Source organism: Tiliqua scincoides, chromosome 4 (assembly GCF_035046505.1).
Source record: "Tiliqua scincoides isolate rTilSci1 chromosome 4, rTilSci1.hap2, whole genome shotgun sequence".
NCBI lineage: Eukaryota > Metazoa > Chordata > Lepidosauria > Squamata > Scincidae > Tiliqua > Tiliqua scincoides.
The window spans coordinates 11,701,652-11,714,918 of NC_089824.1; the positions used below are offsets into that span (position 1 = coordinate 11,701,652).

Below are 13,267 nucleotides of genomic sequence, written 5' to 3' on the forward strand. Positions count from 1 at the left end.
TGCTGAATTTGTTAAACAGATCTGAAATAGAACCTGTATTTGAACACAGCTGAGGCCCCAATATATAATTATCTACTGAGTGTTGCTTTTTCTTCCTACAGTATCTCATTAAGGTTAATGAAATCAAGACAAAAAAAGGTGTGGACCTTCTACAGAATCTTATTAAGTATTATCATGCACAATGCAAGTAAGTATAATCTGTTACTGTTTAACTGCAATATAAGAATTTTAAGTGATCGTCCTTTTCATCCCTACCTTGATAGCATCATATTCTTTTGCAATATGTATGCAAGATTTAGATATTGCTGCTTAAAAAAAAATAAACCAAAATTTACTTTTGTCTCCAATTCAGTCAAAACAGACCTATGAAACAGACAGTGCTAAGTTCTTTCATTTTCCATGTGGAAGGCCATTTTTTTTACCCTTTCAAATGGGTATATATAGTTTGAAATTTGGCTTGTCATTGTGTGTGCAGTATCAGCAGAAATGTTGGCTGCTTTGTACAGGGATGCAGGGAACTATTCCAGAAAGAGAAGTGGAAGGAGCTTCTTACTGAAAGAAAATATTTAGGCATGGAAACAGATTTTTAGCTCACTTTGAATATATAAGAGTATCTTGTTAACTAGATTGTCCACATTGATGGGCAGCCGCTCTTCAGAGTTACAGGTGGATTTTTTTGGTCCTACATGGAGACTCAAGGAATAAACTCTGAGGCATTCTGTATGTGAAGCAGGTGCCCTGCCATTGAACTATATCCCTTCCCCATCATGAATACAACTATGACGTTATACATCCATAACTACTGACTCAGCAGTAGTTGGGGCAACGTTGTTAGGTTTTCATTCAGAGGTTCATTATCTCTTTATGAGGAAAAAGTAAAAGTGACATGATAAAATACAAGTTTCAAGTGGCTTAAGTAATTTATAACTCCCACTTTGAAAGGATATGTGAATTTTTTTTTTTTACCTTCCTACACTTGTGTGGAGTACAGTAGGGAAAAGTTAGATAATACATTTCAGATAAGAAATTTGAAAACTTAATGTAAAGTTGGTAATTTTAAAACAAGGATCTTGCATATTGTTGATAAATCAAAGGTTTTTTTTTCCATTATAGTTTCTTCCAAGATGGCTTGAAAACGGCTGATAAACTAAAACAGTATATTGAAAAACTAGCTGCTGATTTATATAACGTAAGTCATTTATAAGGTAGGGGAATTGCCTGTTTGCTTGGAAAACATATTATCTGAGGATAAACACTGAAGAATGACAGTTAACATCCTCTTTCTTGACACGCACAAAAATCAACTTACTTTTGTTGGAGATGGCTAACTTTAAACCAGTTAAATTTACTATAATATTTTGCATTATTCTGAAGAGAAGGGCAGCCCAGTCCTGAGCTGCCTGACACATGGGACTGCAGTGGTGCTGAAAATGGCTGCCGCTGCATCCTGCATACTCTGGGTATCCACCGTCTCCACCTTGGAAGAAGGGGTCTTTTGTCCCCTTCCCCTGGGTAGAGCGAGTAGCCCTGCAATGGGGCTACTTGATTCTTCGTCGACCCTAAGACCCTACAGTTCTTCGTTGTAGAATTCAGACCTTCTGTATCTGGCTAGCTGCCCAACACGGAGGCTCTGTATCAGGTGGAGCAAAGCTCCATCGATACTGCTTCCCTCTCGCCCTGCTTCCTCTCTCTGGCATGCCTTCTCCCCACCCCAGAATGCCGCATCCCTCCACGCCCCCACCTACCTCTCTGCTGCTCAGCGATCTGCATGACTGCTGAGCAACAGAGCTCTGGTGCTCCACAAGCACTGACCCAGCATCGATGGAGCATCAGTGCTAAGGCCCACAGGCACGTTTGCAACAGTGCACACCGGTGGCGGGCCAGCACACAAAGACTAGGATTGGGCCTGCCCTGTTCCTGCCATGCTCCTTCCTTGGACTGAATTCCAGTGCCACACATCTGCAGACTATTTCTGCATTTTAACTTTGCAGTAAATTCAAGTTCGCTAAAATAACAAACATGGGTACTGCTTTGGAAAATCAAAATAATTGGGAATGTTTTTACTCTAGATAAAGCAGACCCAAGATGAAGAAAAGAAACAACTCACTGCACTCAGAGATTTGATAAAATCCTCATTACAGCTTGATCAGAAGGAGGTAAGAGTTTCAGATACAACATATATTAATTACAGTTGGAGGACTGAAGTTGATGACTCTTTAGAGCAGGGGTGCTCACACTTTTTTGGCTCGAGAGCTACTTTGAAACCCAGCAAGGCCCGGAGATCTACCAGGGGGGAAGGAAGCGTCTGACAGACACCCCCTTTAATGTATGGAGCCCCTGCTGGAGTCTAGTCAGTTTCGTCAGTTTTGTTGCTGCATGCCTGAAGAGCAGCTAAAGTGTCAGTTTCAGTTTAGTGTCAGCTAAATATGTCAGTTTCGTCTAGTCACTAGACGAAACTGACATATTAACAGTTTGGAGAGACAGAGCTCCGCGATCTACTCATTTTGCCTCGCAATCTACCGGTAGATCGCGATCCACCTATTGAGCATCCCTGCTTTAGAGTTAAACTGGAAGCTTCAGGAATCTACAATTTTTGAGTTACTATTGAAAACAAACTTAGCAAGATCTATTTAAGTTAAATACATTGCAAAAACAGATCTCCAGGAATAGCTTTAGTCAGAGCTGATAATTTTCTGAGACAGCACTCAGACATACATCTAGGATTAATTACATTTCTGTCTCGAACTTTGTGCATTCAGTAAACGCATGCTTTCGGTCATGATGGGACTGATAGGGATTCATGATGCCTTCCTGCCACGTGTGCATATACTTGCCACAGACCAATATAGGGGCTTGTATGGATTTTGCAATTTAGTTTGCTTGCTTAACAGTGCTCAATAAAACTGAGTTTTCATTTTTAATTGTATGTACTGGCATACCTTGGATAACAGTTTTCTTTAGTACTGATTTGTTACAGCAGTTTGTTCTGGAGTAATTGGTAGCCATTCTTCCAATGGGAGCAGTACATTCTGGGCCGATTGGTGTGTTTCCTGTCTATTAAATTAATGTATGTCTTAAAGCACTGTTTCAAACCATACTCGATTGTTGGAGAACATATCCCCCGCTCTGTTGGAGGAATCGCTGTGTTTAAGAGTGGGACCTTTCAGTACACAGAAATGTATTCTGATGTGATCATTCATGTTAGCTAACCTGAAACTTTAATTTGAATTTGAAGGAACTGTTTCATACAGTCATATTCACAAGTGCACCAACAGTCTTATTAGCAAGAAAAATGTATTGTGTTGCTTATGAAAGCAACATTACAGAGTACCTCTTCCATTTTGTTCCATCTCAATCTCTCAAACCAATTGGCAATGCCTCTTTTATTATTCTTTCTTGGAACCAACTCAAAACAACAAGGGCCTTGAGGTCTCTTATTATCTGGTGTGCTCCCTGGGGCATTTGGTGGGCCACTGTGAGATACAGGAAGCTGGACTAGATGGGCCTATGGCCTGATCCAGTGGGGCTGTTCTTATCTTCTGTAGCTATAAACTGTGCTGGCACTATGTTGCTGGGGCCCTTGGGCAAAGCCAGGCTTTTGAAGTAGCTTCTCTTGCTCCCACTGGCTAATGAGACAATCTCCTAGGCCTAGAGGCTTTTGTTTTGACAGGGGCCTCTGAGGGAGGCACTCCCATTTGTAGATGGGAGTCCCAGGCACAGCACTCCCAGTAATGGCATGAGCCTCTTGGCTGACTTCTGCCATTAGTAGTGACTGGAGATGGGAGAGGTTCAGTGACCGGCTTGGCCAGGCATGCCAGATAAATGCAGCCAGGCATTTGTGTTGTCGTTTAGTGGCTAACCTTAGAGATTATGGATCAGTTTAAAGATATAGATGATTGTTCGTAACCTGTTAATCATATTTTACCTGCATATATGTCGTAACATGCTTTAATCTCTAAAGATGGGGACAGGCTAGCAACAGAAATGAATAAAAGGAGAAAATAGCAAATGAAATGGAAGATAATTTTCTCAGTTCTGGATTGAAAGGACATCTGTATAAATCATGCATTTTTATGAACTGCCATAAGAACATAAGAGCCCTGCTGGATCAGGCCAAGGGCCCATCTAATCCAGCTTCCTGTATCTCACAGTGGCCCATCAGATGCCTCAGGGAGTGCTCAAGGCAACCAAATACCTTTATCTTGTTGCCATTCTTTTGCATGTGACAGTAAACCAGATGGTGTGGTTTAGATGGCTGATGAACCATTGGTCTGTGTACCATCAGCCATATATGGAGGTCACCAGGATCTCAATAAACCTCCTAGTTTTGCTGCTTATCAGACACTACAGAAAACAGAAAGTTGGGGCACGAAACATGGCCAGTGGGCTGCATTAAACTTGATTAGCCACAATTTGGGCAGGACTGGTAGAGTTGTTTTTATGATCACCTCTCTTGCTTCCTCTCTTAACCAGTTAGAACTTGTTCTCTTATCCTATGCTAGCTATGGTTTCTTAGATGTCTTTTGAGGGACTTTGTTAAAAAAATTGAAAGTTTTAAGTCTATAATGTCTGCTTCTTTTAGTTGATTCGACCTACTACTCAGTCTTTTTAAAACTTGAATTTTTGGGTCTCTGATGTTATTGGGAAAGTTGTCGTAACAGAAATTATCCAAGAGGGACATTTGCCTTCTCAAACAAAATCTACTAGTGTAAAGTCATATAGTTCTAAACAGGTTTTCTAATAAAAAATGTTGATAGATAAAGAAAGCAAGAGAACAATTAACTTTTGTTTTAATTCCAGGTAATGGGAAAACCATTCAACACAAACACCTTCTGTAAAAGGAAATTTTTAAAAAGATATTCAAAACGCTTGTCTGGTTTTATGCAACAAAAAACATGTTCTAATTATAGTTGCAGCAGATGGTCTGCTTAGTAAACCATAAAAATTTACACCTCTTGAAAAACTAACAAATCTCCATCCCTCCTCTTCCAAATTAAGAAACAGAATTACATGTATTTTGTAGTGAAGATGGTGAAGTTTTTTTCTGATTTTTATGATGTAAATAAATGCAGTTGTAATTTAGCTTAGTTAGAAAATTACCAGCATTAAAATATTATATCTTTGAAGTAACTATTTGCACCAGATAAAGCCTGGTGGTGGTTCATGGCTTACTACATCTGTGTTTCAGCTGTTGTTCTGTGTTTAAATAACTGGCAAAGGGAATTCAGTGGAAGAAGTGCTGATCATTCTCATAAAAATAATGAAAAGTGCAACATTCTAAAATAGAGTAACTTATTAGACAATCTTCTTTATCAATAGGTATGTACAAGAGGGACATGCAACAAAATGTTGCATTTCCTCAGGCCTAACGACCAGTTAACTCAGGCAAACCAATTCTTCCTCCTTGCTCTGCCTGTTCTGCTGCTGTGGTTTTTTCCTTAACAACATTCTGTAGCTCTTGGGGGGGAGGGGTTATTGAGCATGCTCAGTCTGCATCAGGATCTGATTTTTTTTCCCTTGTAAATTACAATCTTAGCTACTTCTGTGTACTTGCATGGGTAGAAAACACTATCCTGTCAGTGGCTCTGTTCGTGTATAACTGATAAAACTCAACCACCTGAGTTCATGGGGGTTTTGGTGGTGTCTGTATGTGTCTGGCCTACTGTCTAAAGTAGCCATGTACACCAGCCAACATAATACAGTGTAAGGAACTGAAGCTGGAACAAAAAGGAGACAACAAAGCACTTGCCCGCATCTAAGTGACTAATTGAGCATATGTCAGCTTTTTGCTCAAATAGCCTAGAAGTTTCAGCTTATTAAGATTGTGAGTGTTTACTGTTACTAATATAGCATCGATACTGGTAACTACCAGTATAGCTCTTATAGGTCCCATTTTTATAATGTAGCCCCCTCTTGTAACTTTTAGTTAGTTTTGTCATACATTCTTGTCCTGTGTTTTCAGATGCCTGGTCCTCTATGGTGTTTTGCCTGATTCCAAGGCCATTCTCTGCCTGGAGAATTAGGCCCACTTTAAGCAAATTAGCTCCCCTTCTTTCCCCCAACAAATGACCCTGGTTCCTGCTGGACCCCACCTCCAGGGTAGCTCGCCTGTTCAACCTGCAGAGGTCCTCTCTCCTGCCAGCAGCCTCCTACCACTACAGCAGACCCTGGGTCCTCAGCAGGTCTTGGGCACAGCAGCCACACACCAAACTCCAGTGTCTCCAGCAGTCCATTAGTCACAAAGTCAGTCAGAGCATCCAGGGCAGAGTCCAAAGTCAATAAGCCAAGTCACAGTCCAAGATCAGATTCCAAAGTCAGTCAGTCAAATCAGTCAGAGTGTCAAAGCCAAGCCAGTCTCCTCTCCAACCTGCACTCCTTCTCCAACCCACACCCCCTTCCTCAGGTGCTCCTTCAAAACCAACAAACCCTTTCTGCCTCAGGTACTCCTTATATCCCTGAGGGCCCTATTGCCTTCAAGTGGCTGCAGCTGTGCAGCACAGTCTGCTGGATGCCCAGGCCTGACCCTTAAAGGGGCCACTGCTGACACCACTTCTACCTCCTCACCAGATCTTCCAGGATTCCAATACATATGGCAGTTATGACATCTGCTTATCTTACATGGATACTAAAGAACTCCCCCCACCTTCCAGAGGCACCCTGCTGGAAGGAAAAAAAGGACACAGACTCCAGAGGTGGGGAAGAGAAGAAGCCAGAGCTGGGGGGGGGGGAAGGTGGGGGGGGAACCACAGGCCAGCTTCTGCCCTGCCTGCCCTCCCTCCCTCCCTCACTCAGGCTGCAACCCTCTCCACACTATCCTGGGAGTAAGCCCCATTGGCTACAATGGGACTTCTGAGAAGACAAGTTGGTTGGAGCTCTCAGGCTGCAGTCCTCTCCACACTTTCCTGGGAGGAAGCCTCACTGACTACTTGTGAGTAGACCTGCATAGGAGGGGGCTGAGGCTGCAGCCCTCCACACCTTCCTGGGAGGAAGCCCCACTGACTACAGCGGGGCTTACTTGTGAGTAGGCCTGCACAGGAGAAGGCTGAGGATACAGCCCTCCACATGTTCCTGGGAGTAGCCCAGGGACTACATCGGGGCTTACTCTGGAACAGACCTGTGCGGGCTCCCACTCACCTGTCCTTGCGCTTGGCCTTGAGCAGGCTTCAAGGCTGCCATCCCAGGCACCCTTTCCTGGGAGTAAGCTTCATCCTCTGTAATGGGGCTTACAACTGAGTAGGCACACATTAGAGCAGGTGCCAAGGCTGCCATCCCAGGCACCCTTTCCTGGGAGTAAGCTTCATCCTCTGTAATGGGGCTTACAACTGAGTAGACACACAGGATGTCTCCTCTGCTGTGGAGGAAAAGCCTCTCCTTGCACTGAGTGGGGACCTGTTCAGGGAAAGGCGGGCTGCAAGGGCACGCAATGGCTGAGGAGGAGGGCGGCTCAGGATTGGCTGGTGGTCAGCCAGTGAAGGGCCCTGAGCCATTCCAACAGAAAAAGCCAGGAGCCTGCTGGATGCTGATTGGCTGAGCCTGCTGGAGAGTTGGGGAAGGGAAAAACAGGGAGCTTAAGGGAAACCAATGCAGGGCAGGTGGGGGTGAAGGGAGAGGAGGGCAGTGAGCTCAGGGGGCAGAGGGAAGCAGCCTGCACTCCCAACACAGGTGCCTCCTGTTACCCCCTTTGCCACTTTCACCTGGAGGAGCCGCAGCAGACAGCTGAAAGAGCAGCATGCGGCTCTAGAGCCGCAGGTTGCCGACCCCTGACATAAGCAAACAAGAACATAGAAAGCTGTCTTTATACTGTCAGAACATGGTTCATCTAGTTCAGTTTTGTGTACAGTGTCTGGCAGTGGCTACCCAGATTTTCAGACAAAATTTTTTTCATCCCTACCGGAGACACTAAGGATTGAACCTGGGCTCTACTGCATGAGAAGCATGTGCTCTACATGGTCACTTTCCACCATGGATGGGAGAAAGACGTGCTTAAGCCTTTTCCAGTTGTTCTTCCTTCCAGCATGATTTCCTTCTCGTTGCTTCTCATTGCAGAGCCGGTGCAATGGTAGGTTTGCACTGGTGGCTGAGTCACACTGAGTCAGGGCAGCATGGGGGTTTGGGGAGGGCAGGGGGAGGACGAATGAGGGTGGGCAGGGGGCATGTCTGTGGGCAAGTTGGAGCCAGGATTCGATACTTGGGGGTCGGATACTAACCCCACGGTCAGGCAACTCAGCGCAGCACCAGGCTGCTCGGATCTGCCCCACCTCTTTAGAGGTGATCCGAGTAGATCTGAATAGACCCATTGGGGCTACTGCCGTGTTATCTGGGGTAAGGGGAATGAATTACCTTTGCCCCAGGCTGACCCACAGGCATCCCCAGCCCCGCATTGGATATGGGGCAGGCCAGCTGATCTACCTGTTCCAGCATGGGTTAGGATAGGGCTGCCCATATCTTATGTATCTTAGGCTGCAATCCTAACCCACTTTCCAGCACTGGCATAGCTGTGCCAATAGGATGTGTGCTGCATCCTACAGTTGGGTGGTGCTCACAGAGGCCTCCTCAAAGTAAGGGAATGTTCGTTCCCTTACCTTGGAGCTGCATTGTCCTTATGTCAGTGCTGGAAAATGGGTTAGGATTGCGGCCTTAATGGTATCAGTCATTTATGCTAAACTAATACTGGATGCTACTGAATACTGAATTCAGCTACTCAACCGAATGGTTTAAGAAACTAGAGGCACCTGCTTCAATTTTTAAGAAGCCTTTCATCATCTTCTAGTAGTAGTGCAATCTTTTAAGTTATTTAAGCTATTCATTGTCAAGGAAATAGCATGGTTTTGAAGGGTTTAGTGGTGTTTTTCAAGTTATTGCTTTCCATTATTGCATTAACATTGTCAAATGTATAGAATAGTCAAGGTGTGAATATTGCGGTGTGAGCTCAATTGGATTTGGTCTTATCAATTTGCAAAGAATTATGTTTATTTCAGTATTACTGTTCCCCAGCTGATGTCTGGTGGACTTGATATCCTCTAAAATAATCTTAACCCACTGTCACTGAATTTATAATGAACCATCCAGGGCTTGACCACAAACTTATGGACAGAACCTAAAACATGAGGGAGCAAATTTAAAAAGAAATGGAAATATACATGAGCCCTGTTCTAAGTTTTATCAAATGTGTCTTTCATTTTTCACCATTGCTAGACCCATCTCTTTTTCTGTTAACACCTTTTTCAAGAGAAGATTTGTAGTTTTGTCTGTTACCCACAAAGCCATGAGAATCTAAATATGCCTATTTCTTGCTGCTTCTATGCTTTTACTACAGATTGAAGTATTAAAATGAAGATGTTACATGCACATGAATATCCTTCTTTTAACAAATAATACTGTCTTAAAATGTTCTGCTTTTTTCTTCCTATGTTGCCTTTGCCTTTCCTGATCGAAGTCTAGGAGAGTAAGTCAATGCTTTAATGAATCATTGTTTCATAATTACAGTAATTTACAGGTTTTTAGTCAATCTGTTCTTTCATTGGGGCATGTATGTATGTTTATATATACACACATACATGCCGGTATACTAAGTCCCCAAGATATGTTTCCATTGTGGAGATTTGCTCAGAAGTTAGAACATACATATCACATGGTCCAGCGCTATTGTGCCTTCACAAAAGCATCACAACTGAGAGACTGCACCTGTGCAAAAGCACCAACATGATTGTTCATAATTTGGATATCTGTAACTCGGGGACCAAATGTATACATATACATGTATATATTGGATTTCATTTCATACCATGAACTAAACCAAGTAGTTCCTTGGTAAACTAAGAAACGAAGTGGTAAATTTAGATAAACAGTGAATATAATTGTACTGTATATGCTTACCATGCTGCACATGCTTCTGTTCATAATGTTTGCCAAATATTTACTTTTATTTTTACTAAAACATCTTGCAATGTTCATTTAAAGCCTTCATCACCTTGTGGAACTATGCCTTAATTCTTTACATGCTCCAAAGCTTCATATAACAACCTGGGAGGTTTACGCAAAACAGGACCTTCTGTTCTTGAATTGTGGTAAAAGGAGGAATTGAAGTAAAACAAAGCAAGCAATTTAATACTAATATGAAAATTGAAGATAAACATTTATCTGTTCATTTCCTTCTTTCTAGGATTCCCAGAGCAGGCAAGGAGGGTATAGCATGCATCAGCTTCAGGGAAATAAAGAATATGGCAGTGAAAAGAAGGGCTATCTTTTAAAGAAGAGTGATGGGTATGTACCCTAGAAGGAACATAATAATTAGATAAGTTGGGAACCTATCAGTGTAGATGGGTTCTTGCATGAAAATGAATCTGAATCAAACCAAAGCTCAACTTAATTGAGCATTCTGCATTCAATATATAAAATCTTAACTGAAAAATGGCTTAATGAAAGTTGATAAAACTATTTTATAATGTTATATATAATGTGTAATGTATAATATAATAGTTTATTAGACCCAGGAGGCTACAGACAGTCCAAGAGAAAGGAAAGTTGTTCCAACCACTTTATAATGCACCTCCCCTTTATACCGATCATAACTTTCTTATAAAAGTTATACATCTTATAAACTGTGTTATGATTAAATATTCATTTCTTTCCCAGCTACAGAAAGCAGGCCTGCCCCATTGGCTATTATGATCTGAACCATTGAGGATCTCTACTATTGATAGAGACTCTCTTCTGTCTTCCTCCATTCCTTATTAGACACTAGGGGAGCTTGTAAGTGGGCACCCTATTTTATAAACTGGGCATAATGATCTAAATATTGGAGAAGTGACTGCATTTAATAGAATGATCCAGGTAGTGTAATTTATTCCAACCTTAGTGGTCAGCTGAGTGAACAAAAATATAGGAAAGGGTGGCAGGTAATTAAAAATTACATTTTCTTTTTTCTGTGAGATGTTTATTGTGTGAAGTCCAGGGTTTGTTTGATTCTGTCACTTTTCTGTCACCTTCCCCTGTAAACAATTAACTTGTGAAATATAAATGCAGAAAAATTTGACAGAGCAGCCTGACAGTTTAGTTTGGAAGATTTGGTATAGAAATATTTGCAAATATATAAAAAGGTGAAATTAAATAAATTAAATTGCAAACTGGTAAAAACAAGATTGCCTGCTCTTCAGCTGAGTGTGGTAGATATATTTGGTGACAACACCAGCAAAGCATAAATATACTGTATTTCTCTAAGAATCTGTTGGATAACTGATAAATTTAATTGTACAACAGAGAGTTTTTTTAAAAACTTGGTTTATGAAAAGAACATTCCATTTGTTTTAATACATATTTCTAAAAATGGGCAGCTCTTGATGCAAATATGAAGTGTATTCATAACAAACTGTGTGAGTTCTATCTGATAAGGATACTTTGTTTTGCCAGCAATCTGAATTCTGAACAAATTGTTTACAGCTGAGCCTTAAGTTTTTTATATACAGGTTGAGTCTCGTTATTCGTGTGGGTTCCATTCCCAGAACTCATGTGAATGGCAAAAATCGCCATCTACAACAACAAAGTCCCTTTGCTCCTGTGATTTAAAAACAACCTTGCAGTCTCTCTCCAGGCGCTTAGAAAGAATTATCTTTCTTTCACATGTTCAGGGGGAAGGGAGGGAGTCACTTAGAGAGAGAATGATTGATGGATTGTCAGCTGGCTGCCCTCTATTGTAAAGGACTCTTTTCCTTTAATTTAAAGGGCTCTTCTCATCATGTTGAGATAAAAATCTCTACAGCAGTAAGAAAAGCATTTTAAAGGGGTGCATTTTTCCCCTTCTCCAGGGACCAGCACTTTCATTCCCATTTGCAGTGGCCATTCATGTTGAGTCAAGTCATGTTGTGTAAAAAATCCGTGTGTAATAAGGTTGGACCTGTATTTGGTTAATTTAGCATATCTATATAGCTAATTTTCCTGTTTAGAAAGGAACAGAACTGTCTGTACTTTAATGTGTAGAAGAAGACATCCTTTTTGTAAATATCAGATAGAAAATTAATTCTCGGTATTATTTTGGTATATCTTTAGTATAAATTATTAGGAGAATTGTAAGGTCAAACTTTAGTTTAGTTCTTGCAATAGTATTCATAACTACAGTAATCTTCTTCCAAAACATTTTCATCATGTCACATTTTTATTTAATGTTTAGACTAAGGAAAGTTTGGCAAAGAAGAAAATGCGCTGTCAAGAATGGTATTCTGACTATATCCCATGCAACTGTAAGTAGTTTTTCTTCTCTCTCCTCCCACACACATTCTCCTTCTTTCTGATGTTTATAATATCCATTCCCACAATTGAAATAGTGAGAGATTTTATATTAGCCTACTTGTCTGGATCTCATGTTTTTTTCTAATCTGGATGCCATGGTGAGATGAGAATGAGGCCAATGTGCTCTCTGTTCCAGTTATTATGGATTTCTTTCTGATTGTTTTGCCTGAAAATGTGAACAGGCTACTTGGAAGTTAATCCTGCCCATATTTGCGCTCAACCCGTGCCACTTCTGATTTATCAAGAAGACCAGGGTTATGCAGGGTACTTGAGTCCTGGAGGTTCTGAATACTAATGTGAAGCTAGGTGTGGTACTCTCCTACTTAAAGGAGGCAGTGGTGAAGCCACTCTCTAAGAAATCTGCCCTGGAACCTGTTTACTCTAAACCAGGGGTTTCCAAACTCCTTACCTTGGTGACTCCCTGAGTTACCCACAGTGGATCTGGGCCTGCTGAGGCCAGGATGCCAAGAGGGTAAAATGGTGGATGACACGGAAGTTGTTTCCAGGTTATGTGCATGCCATTTTACCTAGTCATCCGCCATTTTACCCTGCAGTGTCCTGGCCTTGGTGGGCCTGCAACCCATCAGAAATCGGGTCGCAAACACACTTGTCCTAAAGCCTTATATTTCTTTCAGCCAGTCTCCAACTTGCCTTTTCTGGGCAAGGTATTAGAGCATGTGGTTTGTTAATCTCAGAAGTGATATACAATCTGATCTAGACACTCCCCCTCAAGGATCAAGTTCACACCTTGGGAGTTCTCCTGGATTCAGTATTATCCTTGGATCTTTAGGTGGCATTAGTTGCCATGTATGCTTTTTGCCAGCTTCAGCTGGTATGCCAGATGCCTCCCTACCTCGACTCTAGCCACATTCACCAATGTACAGGTGTGCGCCACTTAACAATGGGGATACGTTCTCTTATCTCCGTTGTTATGTGATTAGGTGATTAAGTGAACGTTCAGTCCAATCTATTGCCTCTGTTG

General features: G+C 41.8%; 1 protein-coding gene across 6 annotated transcripts in view; it reads left to right on the forward strand.

Annotated features, from left to right (window-relative positions):
- Positions 1–13,267, forward strand: part of ASAP1 (ArfGAP with SH3 domain, ankyrin repeat and PH domain 1) — a 184,042-nt gene that overhangs the window by 120,334 nt on the left and 50,441 nt on the right. For all 6 annotated transcript variants that reach the window (XM_066623058.1, XM_066623061.1, XM_066623062.1 and 3 more), the window contains 5 exons: positions 102–187; positions 1,114–1,189; positions 2,070–2,156; positions 10,163–10,263; positions 12,167–12,236. In XM_066623058.1, coding sequence (XP_066479155.1) covers positions 102–187; positions 1,114–1,189; positions 2,070–2,156; positions 10,163–10,263; positions 12,167–12,236 — 420 coding nt within the window. The remainder of the gene's footprint in view (positions 1–101; positions 188–1,113; positions 1,190–2,069; positions 2,157–10,162; positions 10,264–12,166; positions 12,237–13,267) is intronic.